Genomic DNA, 22,637 nt, shown 5'->3' on the forward strand with positions numbered 1-22,637 from the left:
ATTTTAACTATGGTCATACTAGCTTTCTAGAGGGCTACATCTGATACAGCACCGGAAAAAAATCTTCTTTTTGCTAATAACTGGATTCCTGAAACCCATGGTCTCTCCAGTTTTTTTTAGCATTTGCGTAGTAGACAATACCTCTGGGAAACAGGCTGGAAACGGACCCTACAAAGTTCTAATGTCGATAATATAATCAAGTTTCTGTCTTTCTAACTCGAATGAGAAATTTGAGCGTCAACTTCTGGCATCAGGTACAAATATTTTTTTTTTTTACATCAGGTACCAAAATATCTAACGCAGCATAGTATGATATTCTCATTATCGTAATTGTCTTTCATTTAGCTTTTCTCATTCGCTTCTTTGTATGCTATGTACTTGTTTTCGAGATTTGGCTAAAATCTATCATCCAATTTGTTTTTTAAACAGCTCCCGAAATTTAAGGTAAGCAGAAAAGTTCTGTACATACAAAACCATAAAACAATAAAGACAATCCCCCTCGAGCACATCGATTATCAGGGATACCAGAACACTAAGTGACTCTTCGATCCAATTTGAATAGTTAAGCCTTATTTCTTATCTCTATCTTTTTTTATTAAGTCGAAGTTTTTGCGATGGCGATGTCGACTTTCATTCCACAATACAATAAAGAGTCCAAGGATATTCCACATATTCTATGCTCGAAAAAGGAAAACATAATAGCCAATTTTAAATGTGCTTACGGGTATGAACCGGACTTTATATCAAGATCGCCTGGAAGAGTCAATTTAATAGGTGAACATATCGATTATACAGACTTTTCTGTACTTCCACTATCAATTGAAGTGGATATGATGTGTGCCATTAAAATACATGAGAATGATTCTAGAAATCCTTCAATTACATTGGTCAATATTGATTCTAAGAAATTTGCAAGACGTAAGTTCGATTTACCTTTAGATGGTTCTCTAATAAACATTGATCCATCGGTTTCAGATTGGTCCAATTATTTTAAATGTGGATTGTATGTGGCAAATGTATTCTTAAAACATATTCAACCGGAAAGGTTTGAAGATAAGCCCTTAAATGGCATAGATGTATTCTGCCAGGGGGATATACCCGTCGGCGGGGGTTTATCATCTTCTTCCGCATTCATCTGCGCCGTTGCTCTTGCCATAATAAGGGCAAATATGGGTCCATCTTTCAAGATGGTAAAAAATGATTTAATACGTATTACTGTCGTGGCTGAACATTATTTAGGTGTGAGCAATGGTGGGATGGATCAAGCTACTTCTGTATGTGGAGAAGAAGGTCATGCCCTATATGTTGAATTCAAACCTGTTTTAAAAGCTACTCCTGTCAAGTTCCCCAATTTGAAGAAGAATTCCGTACAATTTATCATTGCTAATACACTTGTAGTTGCAAATAAATACGAAACTGCGCCAACAAATTACAATTTAAGAGTGGTAGAAGTTACAGTTGCTGCCAACGTTCTAGCTAAGAAGTATGGATTAGCACTACAGAATAGTGAGAACGGTATTGACAATAGCAATGATAATGGTGAAGAGACAAATATTGATAAGGGAAATCTTCGAGATTTTATGGACACATACTATGAGAGATATGATGATCATAAATGGGACGGGGACATTGATGTGGGAATTAGGAGATTGACTAAAATGCTAGAACTTGTGGAAGAGGCTCTTGGGAAATATAAAGGTGGTTTCACGGCAGAACAAGCTGCAGGAGCACTAGGATGCTCGAAAGAAGAATTTGCCAGAGAATATCTAATGATATATCCTATTCGTTTCCAAACCTTAAAATTATATGAACGAGCAAAACATGTATATTCTGAGGCGCTAAGAGTGTTGAGAGCAGTTAAGATAATGATTAGTGATGCCAATAGTTTTAGTGATGATGAAGAATTTTTCGAAAAATTTGGAGAATTAATGAATGAATCTCAAACGTCTTGCGACAAATCATATAATTGTTCCACGCCTGAAATCAATGCCCTCTGTTCAATTGCACGTGCCAATGGAGCATATGGATCAAGACTAACGGGTGCCGGTTGGGGTGGTTGTACGGTTCATCTCGTACCTGGTGGTCCCGAAGGAAATGTCGAAAGAGTAAGACAAGCATTGATCGATCAATTTTACAAAGTCAAATATCCTGACATTACGGAAACCGAGTTGAAGGAGGCCATTATTGTATCCAATTCAGCACCTGGTAGTTGTTTATACGAACTGTAAGTACAAACTTAAATACGATTCTAATTAATGTTAATGAACTTATTATTACCTGCAAATAGGTTAGTTTTGCTCGTGATCAGTAAACTCCGATGCTCTCATAATCAAAATGAGAACGGAATTCGGAGATATTCATTGGTAACACGGAGAAAATAGTGGACAAATATTCTTACCCAAGAGACTCCCATGGAGGGGAACACGGACTGACTACGTTCAGCCGAACCTGCTGGCATGGGTGGTTAGAAATGCAAGGCTATATACAACATAATTTCAGGGTGCTGGCACATTGGAGAGAAAACACGGAGTCATCCAGCCTGAGGTAAGACTAATGTAGTCACTGCTGTATTTAGCTCGGTGCGAAAGTGAAGAAGAGGTACTGCTTTATGTCAAGTGGTCGTGTCTGAAGTTCGTGAAAAGCATACAGTGCGATGTCAAGCTTCTTTATATACAATATATGGCTAATGAATTGATTGATTCGAACAGTGTGCGGTAGGTGTGTTTTATACTTTTTGATTATTCATAACTCTATTTAATTGACACGAAGAATCCGTATATAAGTCATCTCTTTATTGAAAATCTAGTGCTTTTAATAGGGAACACGGCTTTAAATTAAACTTTGTACTCTGCAACTTTCTACATCTAGGGGTTATGGAATCTGAAAGTGAAATTAGTTCGACCCCACTAAATGAAACTCAATGCATGAGTGAAATATACCAACATAAAGACAGCAATGTCGAAGGAAAACCAGATGGGCTACGACCTGATACATCTGAGGACAAGTTCACAGGGATGCTTACTTCTTCGTCTGATGAGAGAGTGAAAGAAAATAAACATTTAACTCATAATCGTAACGAATCAAGCCTTTCTGATGATATGACTTCAAAAGTAGAACAATTTGCCGAAGCCTTGGCTAGACATACGTCAAGAAGCGGTGAGTTCAAGTTATTTTCTGACAACGGAAGTAGCAGTCAAGATTCAGAGAGAGAATTCGATGCTAATGCTATTTTTGACTCGTTTGTCAAGGATTCAGAAGAACAGGGTATTCATATTCGTAGAGCAACAGTCACCATAGAAAATCTTTCCGTTCAGGGCTTTGATAAGTCTTCCATGGAAGGTAAGACTTTTGGTAACTTTCTGCTACTACCACTAACCATATACAGAGCAATCAAAAATAAGAGGAGGAATAGAATGACAAATATATTACAAAATATCAACGGATTGGCTAATGCCGGTGAAATGGTTTTAGTTCTTGGCAGACCGGGTGCTGGATGTTCTTCGTTTTTGAAAGCAACTGCAGGTGAGATTAGTCAGTTTGCGGGAGGAGTTACTGGTGATGTTTCTTACGACGGCATTCCACAGAAAGAAATGATGAAGAAGTACAAGTCAGATGTCATTTATAATGGTGAAGTCGATGTCCATTTCCCGTACTTGACGGTGCAACAAACGTTGGACTTCGCCATCGCATGCAAGACCCCATCGACAAGAGTTAACAACGTTTCAAGAAAAGAATATATCGAATCAAGAAGAGACCTCTTCGCAACGATATTTGGGTTGACTCACACATATCACACTAAAGTAGGTAATGATTTTGTAAGAGGAGTTTCTGGAGGGGAACGTAAGCGTGTATCCATAGCAGAAGCCTTGGCGGCAAATGGTTCTGTCTATCTCTGGGACAACGCAACGAGAGGATTAGATGCCTCTACCGCGCTTGAGTATGCTAAAGCAATTCGTATAATGACAAATCTACTAGGTTCCACTGCATTTGTCACAATTTATCAGGCCTCTGAAAATATCTACGAAACTTTTGACAAAGTCACAGTGTTACATTCCGGTAGACAGATTTATTTTGGGAAAATTGAAGATGCAAAAAAATATTTTACTGATATGGGCTACATCTGTCCTCCAAGACAAGTAACTGCCGAGTTTTTAACAGCTTTAACAGATCCACATGGATTTCACAAGGTGAAACCCGGTTATGAAGATAAAGTTCCTCGTACTGCTGAAGAATTTGAAAACTATTGGAGAAATTCACCAGAGCTTCTACAATTGAAAAGAGAAATTGAAGATTTTAAATCAAGGGTTGATACAACAAAGACAAAAAAAATTTATAATGAATCATTATCACAGGAGAAGTCTAAATATACACGAAAGCAATCCTACTATACCGTTTCATATTTTGAACAAGTTAGGCTTTGTACGATACGTGGTTTACAAAGAATTTACGGTAATAAAAGTTACACGGTCATCAACATATGTTCGGCTATAATCCAAGCATTCATCAGTGGATCTTTATTTTATAACAGTCCGTCAACTACAAATGGCGCTTTTTCTAGAGGTGGTGTTCTTTACTTTTGTCTACTTTACTATTCTCTTATGGGTCTTGCGAACATTCGGTTCGATTATAGACCTATCCTACAAAAACAAAAGCTCTATTCGTTCTATCACCCTTCAGCAGAGGCACTGGGAAGCACTTTCTCTGCATTCCCCTTCAGGATGATTGGGCTCACATGTTTTTTGATTATCTTATATTTCTTATCTGGTTTACGTAGGAGTGCAGGCGCGTTCTTTATCGTATACTTATTTCTAACTTTATGCTCAGAAGCCATTACGGGCTTGTTTGAAATGGTTGCAGCTGCGTGTGATACAATGGCACAGGCAAATTCCATTGCAGGCATTTTAATGATGTCAATCTCCATGTATTCGACCTATATGATTCAGCTACCATCAATGCACCCATGGTTTAAATGGATTTCATACGTACTGCCCATTAGATATGCTTTTGAATCAATGCTGAACGCTGAGTTCCATGGTAGACATATGGATTGTGGTGGCACTTTGGTCCCTTCTGGTCAAAATTATGAAAATGTTGCTGCTGAAAACAGAGTGTGCGCTTTCGTTGGATCAGAGCCTGGACAATCATGGGTTCTTGGTGACAACTACTTGAGAAAACAATTTGAATACGTTTACAAACATGTTTGGAGGAATTTCGGTATAATGTGGTGTTTTGTGCTCGGATATATTACTTTGAAGGCTATTATTACCGAATATAAGACACCAGTCAAAGATACGGGGGACGCACTGATATACAAGAAAGGTTCTAAAAGCTATAAAATGAAAAATGATGAAGAATCCAACCATAGCTCTGAGAATCTGGAGCCACAAGAAAAATATTCTAGTGGTAGTACAGCAGAAGAGAGTACGGATGCCATTTTTGAAGAATTGGAGTCTAAAGGTGTTTTTATTTGGAAGGATGTTTGTTACACTATTCCGTACGATGGTGGTCAACGTATGTTGCTGGATCACGTTTCTGGTTTTTGCAAGCCTGGTACTCTGACTGCTTTGATGGGTGAATCTGGTGCTGGTAAAACTACTTTATTGAACACGCTAGCTCAAAGAAATGTCGGTATTATTACTGGTGATATGTTAGTAAATGGTCATCCGATTGATACAAGTTTCGAAAGACGTACAGGTTACGTTCAGCAGCAAGATATCCATATTTCCGAACTTACTGTTAGAGAATCATTACAATTCTCTGCGCGTATGCGTCGTCCTCAAAGCGTTACTGATAAAGAAAAGATGACCTACGTTGAAAAGATTATTCATGTTTTAGATATGGAAGATTATGCTGAAGCCTTAGTAGGAACTGTTGGAAGTGGTTTGAATGTTGAACAGAGAAAAAAATTATCTATTGGGGTCGAACTGGTGGCGAAACCAGATCTTCTTTTATTTTTAGATGAACCCACTTCTGGATTGGACTCCCAATCCTCCTGGGCTATCGTTCAATTATTGAAAAAATTAGCACATTCAGGACAGTCAATCTTATGTACAATCCACCAGCCATCTGCTACATTATTTGAACAATTTGATAGATTGCTGCTGCTCAAGAAAGGTGGCCAAACAGTCTATTTTGGTAACATAGGAGAAAATTCTTCTCTTTTGTTGGATTATTTTGAAAGGAACGGTGCAAGACAATGTTCATCAAGTGAGAACCCAGCAGAATATATTTTAGAAGCTATTGGTGCCGGTGCTACTGCAACTGTAAAGGAAGACTGGAATGAAATATGGAGAAACTCTCCAGAATCGCGCAACAGTCAGAATGAGATTACTGAATTGATCGAAAATTTATCCAAGGAGGTAGACCCAAGCAAAAACGGAGCAAAACCCTCAAAATATGCCACATCGTATCTCTATCAGTTTAGGTATGTATGGGCTAGGACAAACGTCACTTTTTGGAGAAGTTTAAACTATATCATGTCGAAGTTTATGTTGATGGCAGTAGGTGGTTTATACATTGGATTCACTTTTTTTGATGTTGGTAATAGCTATGTAGGGTTACAAAACGCCTTATTTGCTGCGTTTATATCAATTGTTCTATCCGCACCTGCAATGAATCAAATTCAGGCTAGGGCTATTGCATCAAGAGAATTATTCGAAGTGAGAGAATCAAAATCGAATATGTTCCATTGGTCTTTATTATTAATAACACAATATTTGAGCGAACTACCATATCACCTTGTATTCTCGATAATATTTTTTGTTTCATCCTATTTCCCATTAAGGAATCACTTCGGAACACCTTTCTCTGGTGTATATTTCTTAAATTATTGCATTATGTTTCAGCTCTATTACGTAGGATTTGGGTTATTAATTCTATACATGGCACCAAATCTTCCTTCGGCCAATGTTATACTGGGCCTTGCTCTATCCTTTTTAATTGCGTTTTGTGGGGTTGTTCAACCTAAGAGCTTAATGCCCGGATTTTGGACATTCATGTGGAAAACATCTCCCTTTACATACTTCGTTCAAAATCTTGTTGGTATTATGTTACACACGAAGGCAGTAGTGTGTACTTCAAACGAGTTAAACTATTTTAATCCTCCTAGCGGTCAAACATGTGGAGAGTACATGCAAAATTACTTACAGACACATTCAGGTTATATTGCGAATCCAAGTGCTACAAGCAATTGTGGATACTGTCTTTATTCTGTTGGGGACCAATACCTGACTCACATAAGCTCAAAATATTCATATCTCTGGAGAAATTTTGGATTTTTCTGGGTTTATATTATTTTCAATATATTTGCGATGGTTGGGGTTTATTATATTTTCCACGTAAGAGATGCTTCAATCTTTAACTTGAAGTTTGTGGAAAAATTAATATCTCACATTCGCAAATCAAAAAAAAAGAACGTCGTAGATTGATTCGGTATTTGCACATTAGCTATTAGATATATCTTAGTCCATTATTCTCAATATTTAAAGTAATTTATGAAGATATTTCTATAGACATAATTAATAACGTTATTAATCTATACTCTAAAGGGAGGGAGCTACATGTATTTACAAATAAACTATCCTTCCAACCTAATGATTATATAAACTATTAATACCCTTGATAGCATCTTACTCTTGATGTGGATTTCAGTCCAGTGCACTCATTAATTAATGCATAAAAGAAATTAACAAGGCAACTCCAATAAACCAGTGAAGCTTTATAAAGGACTTTTTTTTCACTTTATTAATTCTCCAAGTAAACTCTCTCACGGGAATAATCTCTGACACAATTTGTAAAACAGAAAATGCCAGTGACACTTCAGCTATCAATGGTAATTAACACCACGTATGGCTGACTTCTGACAATAGTTACACGGAGCTCCTGTATCACTTTCTTCTTTCGATATTAGCCCCTCTGGCGCTAGCGCCTCGGAGTAACAAATGCATTTATGAAATGCGCTCTTCTTGAAACAACCTTGTTGAAACATAAAATCATGTTCTAGTCATTTTTTGTGGGTACAACTTTATTGCTAGAGACATGCTATCTGATCCAGGTGCGAAATGGAAAAAACAAGACAAAATAGGGTACTAGAAGAAAATACTCGTCAACTGAATCGGACTTCTAATAAATTTCTAGGTGCATTAAGCTCCCTTAGCATCCGTTTACAGTAATAGGAGTCAAGTTACGGATAAATTAGATAGTCCAAAGCCTCATGTCGCTACTTTTATCTTTGGTAGTTCTATATCTCCGAATAAGCAGACTTCAAGGTTAAATCCGCGATAAATGTTGCCAGTTGGCAGTATGATACTTTAAATTTAGACTACTGTAGGTGGCTTTATCCTCCAGATATCACTCGTTTCTTTTGTAGTTTCCATTTTGGTCAATAAGCCGTGGCAAAATGGACACTAAAAAGAAAAAAAATTATTTCCATGGAATATATCATTTTAGTAAGTCTGTTTTGCGATGAGCTCGAGAAAAAGAAAAGCGAAATTTCACCAGGCTTTGGCATGCCTATTTTCCTTCCTTAGAAGTCGATGGAGCTAGCAAAAGCCGCAGTGTTGGGACAGTTATGCGTTATTTTCTCGGTGTGAGTCTCTCATTACTAATTTTTCCGCATAACAAGATCTTTGATTATGGTGACTCCTGACCGTGAATGTCAACATTTCACAAGTTGATGTCTCTGACAACGCACTCATAACCAACATTCATGCATATATATACATAGGAGGTTAGCGACATATACAAGACCTCAATTCCACATCCCCAACCTCTGCTTGACGACTTACTCAATCTTTTTACAATACAAAAAGGAATATCCGTAAGGAATGTCGAGTTCAATTAGTGAGGACAAAAAGGCACCTTATGAAAGTGTGGCCTCGTCCGCCTCATCCGAAGAATCCTTTAGAGGTCAATACGACGATCAAAATAAAAGAAATAGCGAATTTAATGCAGAAACTCTATCCAGAACGCTATCACGTCTATCGCAAGATGTCGAAAATGGAAGGCCATCAGAAATTGTTTCCCAAGTTGAAACGTTAGCAGAAATTCTATCAAAACATACCACTAGGGATGGTGAACTTCAATTACGAAATGATGATTCTTTTGATGCCGAGGCAATCTTTGCTGCTTTTGCCAGAGACTCTGAAGAACAAGGTATTCATATACGTAAGGCTGGTGTCACATTGGAAAACGTTAGTGCTGAAGGTTTCGACGCCTCTGCTTTAGAAGGTGCTACTTTTGGTAATATCTTATGTTTACCATTAACAATTTATAAAGGGATTAAATCAAAAAAAGGGAACAAAATGAAATCCATTTTACAAAATGTTAACGCCCTAGCTAGACCAGGTGAAATGGTTTTAGTTCTTGGAAGACCAGGTGCAGGTTGTTCCTCATTCTTAAAAGTTACAGCAGGTGAAATTGATCAGTTCGCAGGAGGTGTCACAGGTGATGTTGCATATGATGGAATTTCACAAGATGAAATGATGAAAAACTACAGAGCAGATGTGATTTACAATGGTGAATTAGATGTCCACTTCCCTTACTTGACAGTGAAACAAACATTAGACTTTGCAATCGCATGTAAAATGCCAGCCAAAAGAATCAATAATATTTCCAAGAGCGAATACATTGAATCTACAAGAGATTTATACGCTACTATCTTTGGTCTAAGACACACGTATCAAACAAAGGTCGGTAACGATTTTGTTAGAGGTGTTTCCGGTGGAGAACGTAAGCGTGTATCAATTGCTGAAGCGTTAGCTGCTAGAGGTACCGTATATTGTTGGGATAATGCTACCAGAGGTTTAGATGCCTCTACTGCTCTGGAATACGCCGCAGCCATCCGCATTATGACAAATTTACTGAAGTCAACTGCCTTCGTTACCATCTACCAAGCTTCTGAGAATATTTATGAAAAATTTGACAAGGTTACAGTATTATATGCTGGTAGACAAATATATTATGGTCCAATTCACGAAGCAAAAGAATACTTTGCCGAAATGGGTTATTTATGCCCTCCAAGACAGGCTACAGCCGAATTTTTGACAGCATTGACTGATCCAAAGGGGTTCCATCTTATTAAACCAGGTTATGAACATAAAGTACCACGTAGTGCGGAAGAGTTTGAAGCTTATTGGTTGAATTCGAAAGAATATGCTCAATTGAAAAATGAAATCCAGACATACAAGGAAGAAGTTGATAGCGAAAAGACTAAGGAACTTTATGATATGTCAATGGCTGATGAAAAGTCTAAAGGTGCAAGGAAAAAGTCATATTATACTACCTCCTACCTAGAACAAGTGAGACTCTGTACCATCCGTGGTTTTCAAAGAATTTATGGTAATAAAAGTTATACCGTTATCAATGTTGCCTCTGGTATCATCCAAGCCTTTATCAGTGGTTCATTGTTTTATAAAACACCTTCATCTACTGACGGTGCTTTTTCAAGAGGTGGTGTCATTTATTTTGCTTTGCTTTACTACTCCTTAATGGGTCTGGCCAATATTACTTTTGATCATAGACCAATTTTACAAAAGCACAAGGGCTATTCTTTGTACCACCCATCTGCTGAAGCCTTAGCTAGTACATTGTCCGCATTTCCATTCAGAATGATCGGTTTGACATGCTTCTTGATCATCCTATATTTCTTAGCCGGCTTGCATACTAATGCAGGTTCTTTCTTTACTGTCTATTTATTCTTGACTATGTGTTCGGAATCAATTACAGGTTTATTTGAAATGGTTGCTTCTGCATGTGATAATATCTCACAAGCTAACTCTCTAGCCGGTATTCTTATGATGTCGATTTCCATGTATTCCACGTATATGATTCAATTGCCATCAATGCATCCATGGTTCAAATGGATTTCTTACATTTTACCAATTAGATATGCTTTTGAAGCGATGTTGGAAGCTGAATTTCATGGTAGACATATGGAATGTACTACGCTTGTTCCAACAGGCCCAACCTACGCAAATGTTTCTTCCAGTAACAGGGTTTGTGCCTTCACTGGCTCTCAATTTGGTCAATCATATGTGTTGGGTGATGATTATTTACAAATGCAATACCAATATACATATGGCCATGTCTGGAGAAACTTTGGTATTATGTGGTGCTTTGTTATTGGTTATCTTGTCATCAAAGCTGTTATCACTGAATACAAAAGGCCTGTTAAAGGCGGTGGAGACGCCTTACTTTTTAAGAAGGGTTCCAAGAGATTTGAGGTGACTACTGATATTGAATCTGGTGAAACTTCTCCAAGTGACTTAAAAGAAAGATATTCCACATCCAGTTCCAAAGGAGAAGATATCCAGTTTGAAGATTTGAAGTCAAAAGGTGTTTTTATTTGGAAGGATGTTTGTTACACTATTCCGTACGATGGTGGTCAACGTATGTTGCTGGATCACGTTTCTGGTTTTTGCAAGCCTGGTACTCTGACTGCTTTGATGGGTGAATCTGGTGCTGGTAAAACTACTTTATTGAACACGCTAGCTCAAAGAAATGTCGGTATTATTACTGGTGATATGTTAGTAAATGGTCATCATATTGATGCAAGTTTCGAAAGACGTACAGGTTATGTTCAGCAACAGGATATCCATATTGCAGAACTTACTGTTAGAGAATCATTACAATTCTCTGCTCGTTTACGTCGCCCTCAAAACATCTCTGATAAAGAAAAGATGGACTACGTAGAAAAAATTATTGATGTTTTAGATATGGAAGATTATGCTGAGGCTCTAGTCGGTGCTGTCGGTAATGGCTTAAATGTGGAACAAAGAAAGAAACTATCTATTGGTGTGGAACTAGTCGCTAAACCTGACTTACTTTTATTCTTGGATGAACCTACCTCTGGTCTGGACTCCCAATCTTCTTGGGCCATTATTCAATTATTAAGGAAACTAGCAGCTGCGGGACAATCGATTCTATGTACAATCCATCAACCATCTGCTACACTTTTCGAGCAGTTCGATAGACTTCTTCTGCTCAAGAAAGGTGGTCAGACGGTTTATTTTGGTGATATTGGTGAGAACTCCTCCACATTATTAGGCTATTTTGAAAGGAATGGTGCAAGAAAATGTTCTAAGGCTGAAAACCCGGCAGAATATATTTTAGAGGCTATTGGTGCTGGTGCTACTGCATCTACTGATGCTGATTGGCACGAAATTTGGAAAACTTCCTCTGAGTTTGATAGTTCTAGCAAAGAGATTAGTGAATTAATCTCTGAGTTATCTCAAAAGCATTCCGATTCTGAAGGTAAGGAAACTGCAACCAAATATGCTACTTCATATTTCTACCAATTTAGATACGTCTGGTTAAGAACTGCAACTATGTTTTGGAGAAACTTGGATTACCTAATGTCCAAGATGATGCTTATGACAGTTGGTGGTTTATATATCGGTTTTACCTTTTTCAATGTAGGGAAATCCTATATTGGTCTACAGAATGCTATGTTCGCGGCCTTTATGTCCATTGTTATCTCTGCTCCCGCAATGAACCAGATTCAAGCCAGAGCAATTGCTTCTAGAGCGTTGTTTGAAGTCAGAGAATCTAAATCAAACATGTTCCACTGGTCATTTTTACTAATTACTCAATATTTATGTGAAATTCCCTACCATTTCCTATTTTCGACAATTTTCTTTGTTTCATCGTACTTCCCATTAAGAAACCATTTTGGTAGTTCCTTCTCTGGTGTCTACTTTCTAAATTATTCCATTATGTTCCAACTCTACTACGTTGGTCTAGGTTTGATGATTTTGTATATGTCACCAGATCTTCAATCTGCTAACGTTATTTTAGGTTTAATCCTTTCCTTCTTGATTTCTTTCTGTGGTGTCACACAACCAAAGAGTTTGATGCCAACATTCTGGACATTCATGTGGAAGGCTTCCCCATACACATATTTCGTTCAGAATATTGTCGGTATTATGTTGCACAAGAAGGAGGTTGTTTGTTCAACGAAGGAATTGAATTATTTCGATCCACCTTCTGGTCAAACGTGTGGTTCATACATGGAGGAATATTTCAAGACAGGTTCAGGCTATGTTGCAAACCCCGATGATACTTCCAACTGTGCCTACTGTATCTATTCAGTTGGTGATGAATATCTAACTCACATTAGCTCTAAGTATTCATACTTATGGAGAAATTTCGGTATTTACTGGTTGTACATTGTCTTCAACATCTTCGCAATGGTTGGTGTCTACTACATCTTCCATGTTAGACAAACCTCACTATTAAACATATCCAAAGTCAAAAAGATATTGGGTAAATCTAAAAAATGAAATCAAAAGTAAAATTTCTGAAAGATAGATACCCTGTTTCATTTGCATACTGATTACATATATAATTTACATATTAATAACTTTTTTAACATTTATAGAATTTTATCAATTTTTTCTCTTAACAAGTAGTTCCTTATATGTGAATAGCAAGGTGGGCGCTTTTTATTTTTCTACAAATAATCTGTTGATTCACATTTCCCTCCAGTAGTTTCCAGTGCAAAGGTCTTCCAAGTTTTCATCTCTATCATGGAATGATCAAACTCCCCCTCGGTTTCATGGTCATCTTTTTTGGTTGATTCACCTTCGATGGTCCTAGTATCACCCCATGAGAAATCATCAAATTTCCAATACGCATATGAAGGGAGAACGAAATTCCATATTGGAAGAGCAAGTAAGTAGATCAACATCCATAAAAGATAAGACCATCTGCTAATAGTCACAACGACTACAAAACCTGGCAGACCTAAAATAAGGGCTAATAATATCAATGTTATGACCGGAGTTGGACTAGAAAATATCGAAAATAAAATCACATATATCGTAAAACAAATGGCGAGAGGTAAAATTAATGTACCCATGAGTTCAATTACCACAACAAACTGCATGGAAAAGCAGAAAGTTCCACATAAATCTCGCACTAAAACGAGCTCAAACAGATTATGAACTGTCGAATTTATCCAACGACGTCTCTGAGATAGAAGGACCTTGAATGTATCTGGAACTACTGTTTTACACGCAGCTTTTGGGACAAAAATTTGCTTTCGTTTTGGGAACGTCTTCAAAAGTAAGGATGATAAATATCTATCCTCCCCAAGTAATAATAAATTCTTTTTCCGCAATGTTCTAGTGTCATTATCAGAATATCTCTCAACAATATCTGGATTTGCTAGGATTGGAACCCAAAATCCGTGTACATCCTTAGGCGACTTGATTCTATAAATTGAAAAGCATCCCGGGAGGCAGGTAACACTGTTAAACACAGATTCGAATGCTTTAATCTGATGATGGGATATGTAATATTCAAATACCTGAATAGCAGTGACCCAAGATTGCCTTTTATTGGCAATTTTGGTTTCCCCACATATTCCCATTATTAGTGGATCCTTTACCAGCTCAGCTACCATATGGGTAAGAGAATCAGGATATATCTTTGTATCAGCATCAACCATTAGAACAGCCTCATAAAAATTGGCCATTGTTCCAGTAAGCTGCCATATGCTCATCAGCATTTCAAACTCCAGCCTTGTCATCCTTTCATCAAATGTCACTTTTTGCAAAAATGACATTAAGATAATTTGCGAGTCTCTTTTACCTCTGTTTCCAGGTTTACTAGAACACGCTTCAGACGGTGCACCGCATTTAACTACCACTAAAATTGGTACTTTCTGCTGCTTTTCTGCTGAAACTGTACTATCATCATATTTGTAAAATCCTGCGTAGACTTTTGCCATATTGTGTCGTTTTGAACCTGAGGTTACTGCGACATACGAGTGTGGCTTTACCTCCTGGGGTGGCACAACAAAATTTTCAACCATGCTTAACACAATTTCAGGAGTTGTTTTATCATTTCCCTGACCTTTAATTATCCCATCACAAACTACCATGAGCATTTTATGCGAATTTGGGTAATCTGTGGTTGCTAATGAATCTAGCGTTGTTCTAATGGCTTGATATTCCTCTGAATAGCAAGTAACAAAGCATATAACGTGAATTAGCGGTAGGTTATACAATCTGTGATATGGTGAAGGCTGCACTATAGCATCGGGATGTATCAATCTATTGTCCAAATGGGCTGCATGTGTCTGGACAGAAAACATAGAACTATCGGTTGAGTTTGTATGCTCGACCTCTGAAGTAAGCAATATTGTTTCTTTTGCTTCTTGGCTCATAGTTGTCATCGTCTGATACCTATTTTTATTTGCCTTACCACTTAGGCTCCTTTCCTTGAGAATACCATAGAAGGCGTTCCGCTTTTGTGGCATGAACCTTCTGTTCTTTGAGGAATTGTGTTTCGGTCTAAGGTGACCTTCAACTTCTTTCAGAGGGCCAGGCTCATTTATATTATTTGACCATTCTTCAATAGCCTTTCTACGTTTATCCATCTCCTTATTGTTAATCTCGAATGCACCTTGCTTTCGAGCAATTGTCCAATGGAAATAACATGCCACCAGAAACTTGAATACAACAACTGAGACTATCATTGTTAATGACACATAAAGAACAACATCTGAAACAATACAGCCAACCGTACTAGAATCGACCCTACCTACTTTTATTATGTCAATAAGACATCTCGCAATTTTTTTGCCCTCTGTTGTTGAAAGTAGAGTGGTGATATCGTATCCTCTTAAGTCTGACTTAAGCAAATATTCCAAGATAGGATGTGATCTAAAGTTTTTTTGATCAATCCATTTCAGAAGGTCCAAATCCAACACAATCCCGTTATACACAACAAGGTTTCTCGATACGTTATTGACCTGTTTCCACGTAAAATAAACGTCAGCAATGCTTTTTGAGCTATAATATTCTTGCCTTTCATTATAATTTAGATGACAATTACTAACTTCTACTTGTTCTAAAACAGGGTTACTAGTACCATCCGTTTTGAGAAACGTACAAGGATAATACCATGCCAAGTTACCATTGGCCGAATCCCTTGGGACTGTAGAATTTTCAGTAGCAGTAATCAAATCGAAACAATTACCATTCAGGTTCTGAAAAAGAAAACTAGCATCCATTCCTCCGTTACTTCTATGGCTGAAAATGGTAGAGTTTTTCAGTTCAGTGCTATTTTTATCATCATCGAAATAGGGCTCGAAACGATAAACTTTACCATGAATTACCATATATTCTTTTCCAATTGAATCGACCTTGAGACATAAAGTTGAGTGATCACAGAATGTCTTAGTAAATCCAAAAGTCAGGAAAGAAACAAAAATCCCAAGGTATAATATTACAGATAATAATCCAAGCTTCGCCCTCCATGCCAACTGTCTCTCGGTTGTGTCCATGCCTAGTTTTTTTAAAATGAAAGATGGCGCCCAAAATGTTATTATGTAACAATAAAACTGCCAAAATGACAATGCCTCGTCTGGTCTTGATTTCAGATATTTTTTACTATGTACCTCTTGGTAATTAACTTTTTGGGCCTTTTCTTCTTTGAACTTTATCCTCTTTCTTGGTTTTGTAATAAATTTATCTAACTGTGACACAGTCGTACTAGAACACGATCCATTTTCGGAACTTATAGTTTCTGTTTTTATGATGAAACCAGCCAGCTCTGAAACTGTTGGACTTCTTGGGCCCTCCAAATGGCTCTTTTGTTTTTCAATCAACTGAGCTAGTTGTGAAGGTGTAATACTAATCCCCGGCGAGTTGTCAACAACCTTGTCGGACGTTGTGGAGGAGCCTTCGCTAGAATCATTGCGACGAGAAATAGGAGCACCCATTCCATGCTCCTCAAGCGAATAGAAACTTTCTTTCATTTTTGAGTGTTGAAGAGAATATGTGCCACCGCCACTGGACCCTTTAGAACTAGGGTTACTTGTCTCCGTATCTTCTTCTTCATTAACATTATGAATTTTCGAGGGAATAATCGTACAATTAAGAGAAGAATTCAAGGCAGTACCAGATGCTTGAATTGTCAAGTGGTCTTGATTCTGTTGAATGGTCTGCATATAATGGAAATGGGGATTCGAGTCTTCCTCAAGGTTAGCCCTCTCAGGCCTCACCAATGCGTTTCTCGTAGTTATGAGATTAACAGAAGACCCAGGTCGAGACTCTTCATCTTGAACTGACGAAGAGAACGAAATATCGTCTTCTGCCATTATTATCCACTACTTGGATATTCACTTACTACTATAGATCCAAGAAATAGACATGCATAACGGTGTTTATATTGGATGACAGCTTCCAAAACTCGCATCTATCATAGCTATTAAAGTGTCACAAAAAACTGTAACAAACAAGCTGCAATAGAATCAAGTATATCCGCATTAAATCGGATTATAGGTACTTCCCTTTTATGCTTGGTCATACATAAAATTGCATAATCTAGAGACACAAACCCTAAAGTATCATAGCATGAGCTAAAAACTGTCTTTGGACAGTCGCATGTGTCGAACAGAGTTCATCAAAACAAGAACCAGGCCAACATTTTTAGAGGTGCCAAAAAGACAGCAGAAAGCAGGTGGAGCCGTCGTAATACAATATACGTCTCGTAAGTACCATTATATTGGCTTGATATGGTCTTATTTTAATGTGTCAACCGGCGCACATTATTAACATATATAAATTTTTTTCGTCTATTTACGGGAACTCCGAAACGGTTGATCTCGAAAGGTCAAGAAAAGTCTGGGATGCTCTGATACTCCCTGTAAGCACCGCTGGAAGGCCTTGACCGTTGAGGTGATTATTTAACTCTAGAGTAAAGATGCAGAAGTTTGCCAAATCTATGTTAATGATAAACGTGAGATCTTCATTTGTGAGACCTAGAATGATAGATCAGGAGATTATGAAGCTTTCCTTGGTTCAAAGCCAGAGATTGTTCACAAGTAGCCCAGCGAGAAAGAGTACCAAACCTCTAAGTAGGAAACCAATTGGTGGAAATGACGACAATAATCTTAGAAGCGCAAATCTCGAATTTTCATCTGGTAAGGCCATTATACTATGTGTACTAGTTGGTGGAATTGGATATTATATCTTTCAAAATGAGAAACATAAAATGGATTTGAAGCGTGAACAAGAGTCCAAAAAAGGTTATGGTAAACCTCAGATTGGCGGTGGCAGGTTTACTCTAATAGATCACAATGGGAATCCATTCAGTGAACAAAATCTTTTAGGTAAATTCTCTCTCATATATTTTGGATTCTCTCATTGCCCTGATATTTGCCCCGATGAGCTAGATTTACTCGGAGTTTGGCTGGATAAACTTAAGAAAGACAACATTGAGGTTCAACCCGTTTTCATCACCTGTGATCCAGCAAGAGATAAACCTGAGGTGTTGAAGGAATACTTGAGCGATTTTCATGACGGCATAATTGGCGTTACAGGAGAATACGATGACATCAAAAATATTTGTAAACAGTATAGAGTATATTTTTCCACACCACAGAATGTGAGGCCTGATCAAGACTATTTGGTTGACCATTCTATTTTCTTTTATTTAATGGATCCACAGGGGCAATTTATGGAGGCTTTGGGAAGAAATCATGATGAGAATAGTGGTGTAATTAGAATCAAAGATCAAATAAGACAATATAAGGAGGCTGACAATAACGATAATAAAAAATGGTTTTAATGAATGAATAATGACAAGTAAATACATATATAAAAAAAGATAAATACATAATATATGAACAAAACCAAAGAACCCAATGACATCAGAAACAACAATAGTACACAGCAAGAGAAATAATAACTTTTCATTTCATCCCATTTATCTATTTCCTCCCATCATGTAAACTGATGAATAATATTAGAGAACTTAAAGTCAACATGATGTAGCCGATGACTTCCCACCTAACAATCATAGTTTGCTCTGGTTCACAAATCCAATCTACTATTCCCATAAAGAAGATAGAACCCAGATTACAAGTTGTAATGAATTCTGGAGGTGCTTTGTTATTTAGTTTGATAATGGAGATAATATTTGGTAAAATACCACAAAAGATAGCAACTAAGAGAGATGTCCATAACTTCTTTTCCGTTAAATGATTGAAAAAACTAAAATCTGGTTCATTAGTTGGTAATAGCATTGCCAACATTATGAAACTTGTTCCTGAGATAATAGAGAGATCTCTCTTCGAATTTACCAGCTTGCTGCTATTATCGCCATTTTGAAACAGCCATTTATTGGCAAGTACCGCAAATGGTCCAATAGCTAAGGAACCTAGACCACAAATCAAAGCAGCTTGTAGCCTATCGAACAGATAAGGATCATTCAATTCACCTGTCGTCTTATTGATGTATAATTTACCTGCTAACAAGTCACATGTTGCCTTTGTGTACGATATGATCAATATACTGATTAGAGCTATCATCATAACAATAAAATTTCTGAATAGACTGTTTTGTTTTTTAGTAATGTTACAAACACCATACAGTAATGTAATAATTTCGAACATTGCAGTATTTTGAATTAAACAAACGTCGAAAGAAGGTGTTAAGGAGAGACCCATAGCGTATGTTAGGATAGAGATCACAATACACACAGAGAGAATAGTTAATTTTATAATATGGTATAATTTTTCTTTAATGCTAATGGTTGTATGCAATGGAGGGGAGAGGTTGAAAGACTCATCGTTTTCATTACTAGTCCAAAATTTTGATAATGGAAGTAACAGGAACCAGGATGCAAAATATATCATGGTTACATGTACCGTGATGTTTGGTTCCTTATGAGTATTGACAGTGCTGTTAGTAGCATCTAAACTGGCAGTCTTGGCTAGTATAGCCGAAAGTGATCTTGTTTGCACGAGATAACTGCCCACAGTGGTTAACCAGAGCACTTTGGTAGACATTGTACTATTGGTTTTCTCTTTGTAGCTTAGTGGCAAACTCTTTTAATCAAATCAAGTTGATTTTATAAGGACACTAATGCCAAGACTTATATAAACAATATCAGAAGACACAAGATAGGATTAACTATATCAATTTTTTTGGTTCAGAAAAAAGAACTGTCTAATGGCGTTATTTTTCTGGAGAACAGACAACAAATAACGGCGTCGAGCACCAAAATTGTTCGACAGTTTTCTCGAGGCTGGCAAAGTCGCTTGCTCGACTTGAAGCCTCTTTTGCAGGCAAGCTCAGGGTGAGGTGAAAGGCACGAGTCGAGAAAAAAAAAAGAAAACTTGAAAAGAGAAATCAAAAAAAAAAGACAAGTTGGTGACAGAGGGAAATTCCGCAGAGGGCTCCGAGGCGGAACTAGGCTCTGTCCTGATTTCCTCGAGGGCAGTCGGGAGAAGGTTCGCCTTCATGAGGAAACCCGCAGGACGCATGGCCCATTTTACGCGCGAGAGGACTCTTCTCGCAGAATAGTAGATTCCTTTTCTTCTTTTTCGCGTTTTTCTACGAGCGTTGTTCTTCTGCCGTGCCTATCGAAGATGAGATAAGACGAGCACCGGGTAATGTAATTTTCTTATTTTGTGGCCGCAAGAACAAACAACTCGTGATTCTATCTATCGGCGGGGTAAGAGTAATCTATTTTTGGGAAATGTCACTGGTAGATACTCATACAACGAGGTATTTCTTCCTCATCTTATTATGAGGAATTAATTATTGCTCTTATAGATATTATATTGTATTATATCGGTTGTTATGCCCTCATACTCCGGAATGCCCTGACAGATCATCTTTTTTTTTTTTGCTAATTGGAAATTGCTGCCTCATGTGTGGATTGCAAGAAGTCCAATCTATCACTGATGTATTTACACATACTGGACTTGTCATTTTTATTATTTCCTAATGCATCATCCAAGTATTTGAAATGAAGTCCTTGTTCACATAGAACCTCATGATATATCTTGAAATTTTCTAGTTCAATGTCGTAATTCTTTAATCTTTTCAAATTCGTAAAAGATCTTATGTGTTTCCCATCGATTATTAAATCTGAAGTTTTCCATGAAGTTAATGGTTCAAATTTAGGTAAGTTTGAATGAATAAACATTACATCAACTTCTTGTGCTCCACCTTGACCAGGTTCAGAGCCACTGTCAAAATATGTCCTGTAAAATGAATCAACATCATAATTTGGATCATACTTTATTTTACTAGAATATCTATCTTTACCATATTTGAGTCTAACTTCTTCTTTAGCCTTCACGTACCTTTTATAATCTTGCGCGAAATCATGCTGTAACATAGCTACACCACGGAAACCTTTATTTTCTGGTTGATGGTATCCATCAACACCAACTTCTGTTCTAATTTGATAGTAAGGTAAATCGTAGAAATTAGCTGCTGCTAAAAACGTCTCTTTATCGCCTTCTCCTGATGCCTTTTGTGAAAAGATTGGATAGTACCAACTTGGTCCATTTACATTATAGTATAATGCTAATAGAACTGTTGGCAAATGTTTTGATTTACTAATCATCAATTGACCTGATTCTGTAGAAACATCAGGAATGGTACCTTTCAGGTCATGCAATGGAATATTCGAAAGATCATTCATATCTTTAGTGTACACAGGAGGAGGTGTAATGTCATCGATTGAGTTACGTACCCTAGTTTTGAAATCTACTGAAACGTCAGCAATTTCATAATATAACGGTTGAGTAGTACGTCTCCAGAAATCGGGCCATAGGACTAACCCAGTAGAAACGTATGGCTCTTCTTCAAAAATGTGATCTAACGGTTTGATCGGGAAATTATCTGCATCTAATAATAACAAATTTTCAAAACTTGATGCAATAATAGCGAGAGACTTAAATTGATAACCCGCAAATTCGAAATTATCAATCATTTGTTGCGGTAAAATGTCACTAATATAAATACATTTAGCATGATATTGTGGGAGGATCTTGTTACAGAATTCCATTTCACCTTTCTCTTCCTGCGGTGGGATGAAAACTTCGACGGGTAATGTTGTACCTAAATTCCTTAAAGTTCTTATTACAAGTAATGACATTAATGAAAATTTACCTCCACCTACTGTGACAATACCATTACCTTTGTATGAGTTCTTTGGTAGTACTAGCTTACCTAAATTTTCCACGAACTCTTTATGTGAAGTTTTCAAATTTAATACATCAGATTTTGAAATTGAAAGACATTTATTCAGTTCGGTATAAGATAATTTATACCAACTTGCATATTCATGCGGTCTATTACCCATCTTTTCACTCAACTGACAAGCATCTTGATAATGACGTGCTGATTTCCCACTTGGAGAATAATTAATAAAATATTGGAAAACCTCATTATAGAACTCTCTCAATCTATTTTTGGTATTACTTTCAACGGTACTCATAAGAACAGGATTCTTACCCTTAGATGCCGCAGGTACTGATTCATCTCCTCCTTTAGTGCCTTGTGCATCCGTACTATCTCCGGCATTATTGTTGATGTAACTTTGAAGATACTCTTTATAATCTTTCACAGACACAGAATCATTATTAATGTAAAGTCTATTAGTTAATAGGAAGAAGAATCCTATCGAAACAAGTAGTATAAATAACTTTGAAAAGCGTTTATTTACCACAGCCATATGGTATAAATTTGGTTATGATATTAATGTTATTTTAAACAGCCTCGCACACGCAAAAGGTTCTTCTTTCGAATCTGACAGTACTATAGAGACGACTCCGTAGATTAGTGCTTCGTTAAAATACAGGCTCTTGTATGTGACAGAAAACACCC

The 22,637-nt window shown here is 37.2% G+C and overlaps 7 protein-coding genes across 7 annotated transcripts; 4 read left to right on the forward strand and 3 right to left on the reverse strand.

The window, feature by feature from the left end:
* Window positions 1–614: 614 nt before the first annotated feature.
* On the forward strand, window positions 615–2,228 carry KAFR0C00810 (uncharacterized protein; the record flags this gene model as incomplete). Its single annotated transcript, XM_003956162.1, has 1 exon — window positions 615–2,228. The coding sequence occupies one exon, from the start codon at window positions 615–617 to the stop codon at window positions 2,226–2,228; it is 1,614 nt and encodes a 537-aa protein (XP_003956211.1).
* A 645-nt stretch (window positions 2,229–2,873) lies between these two features.
* On the forward strand, window positions 2,874–7,427 carry KAFR0C00820 (pleiotropic drug resistance family ABC transporter; the record flags this gene model as incomplete). Its single annotated transcript, XM_003956163.1, has 1 exon — window positions 2,874–7,427. The coding sequence occupies one exon, from the start codon at window positions 2,874–2,876 to the stop codon at window positions 7,425–7,427; it is 4,554 nt and encodes a 1,517-aa protein (XP_003956212.1).
* Window positions 7,428–8,825: 1,398 nt separating this feature from the next.
* On the forward strand, window positions 8,826–13,280 carry KAFR0C00830 (pleiotropic drug resistance family ABC transporter; the record flags this gene model as incomplete). The annotated part of the gene is made up of 1 exon (XM_003956164.1): window positions 8,826–13,280. One exon carries the CDS (start codon window positions 8,826–8,828, stop codon window positions 13,278–13,280), a length of 4,455 nt encoding a protein of 1,484 aa, XP_003956213.1.
* A 170-nt stretch (window positions 13,281–13,450) lies between these two features.
* Window positions 13,451–16,957, reverse strand: KAFR0C00840 (uncharacterized protein; the record flags this gene model as incomplete). The annotated part of the gene is made up of 1 exon (XM_003956165.1): window positions 13,451–16,957. The coding sequence occupies one exon, from the start codon at window positions 16,955–16,957 to the stop codon at window positions 13,451–13,453; it is 3,507 nt and encodes a 1,168-aa protein (XP_003956214.1).
* Window positions 16,958–17,739: 782 nt separating this feature from the next.
* On the forward strand, window positions 17,740–18,579 carry KAFR0C00850 (SCO family protein; the record flags this gene model as incomplete). The annotated part of the gene is made up of 1 exon (XM_003956166.1): window positions 17,740–18,579. The coding sequence occupies one exon, from the start codon at window positions 17,740–17,742 to the stop codon at window positions 18,577–18,579; it is 840 nt and encodes a 279-aa protein (XP_003956215.1).
* A 142-nt stretch (window positions 18,580–18,721) lies between these two features.
* On the reverse strand, window positions 18,722–19,801 carry KAFR0C00860 (uncharacterized protein; the record flags this gene model as incomplete). Its single annotated transcript, XM_003956167.1, has 1 exon — window positions 18,722–19,801. One exon carries the CDS (start codon window positions 19,799–19,801, stop codon window positions 18,722–18,724), a length of 1,080 nt encoding a protein of 359 aa, XP_003956216.1.
* An 845-nt stretch (window positions 19,802–20,646) lies between these two features.
* MNN2 (alpha-1,2-mannosyltransferase MNN2) lies at window positions 20,647–22,485 on the reverse strand (the record flags this gene model as incomplete). The annotated part of the gene is made up of 1 exon (XM_003956168.1): window positions 20,647–22,485. One exon carries the CDS (start codon window positions 22,483–22,485, stop codon window positions 20,647–20,649), a length of 1,839 nt encoding a protein of 612 aa, XP_003956217.1.
* Between the last annotated feature and the right edge of the window lie 152 nt (window positions 22,486–22,637).

Source organism: Kazachstania africana, chromosome 3 (assembly GCF_000304475.1).
Source record: "Kazachstania africana CBS 2517 chromosome 3, complete genome".
Classification (NCBI taxonomy): domain Eukaryota; kingdom Fungi; phylum Ascomycota; class Saccharomycetes; order Saccharomycetales; family Saccharomycetaceae; genus Kazachstania; species Kazachstania africana.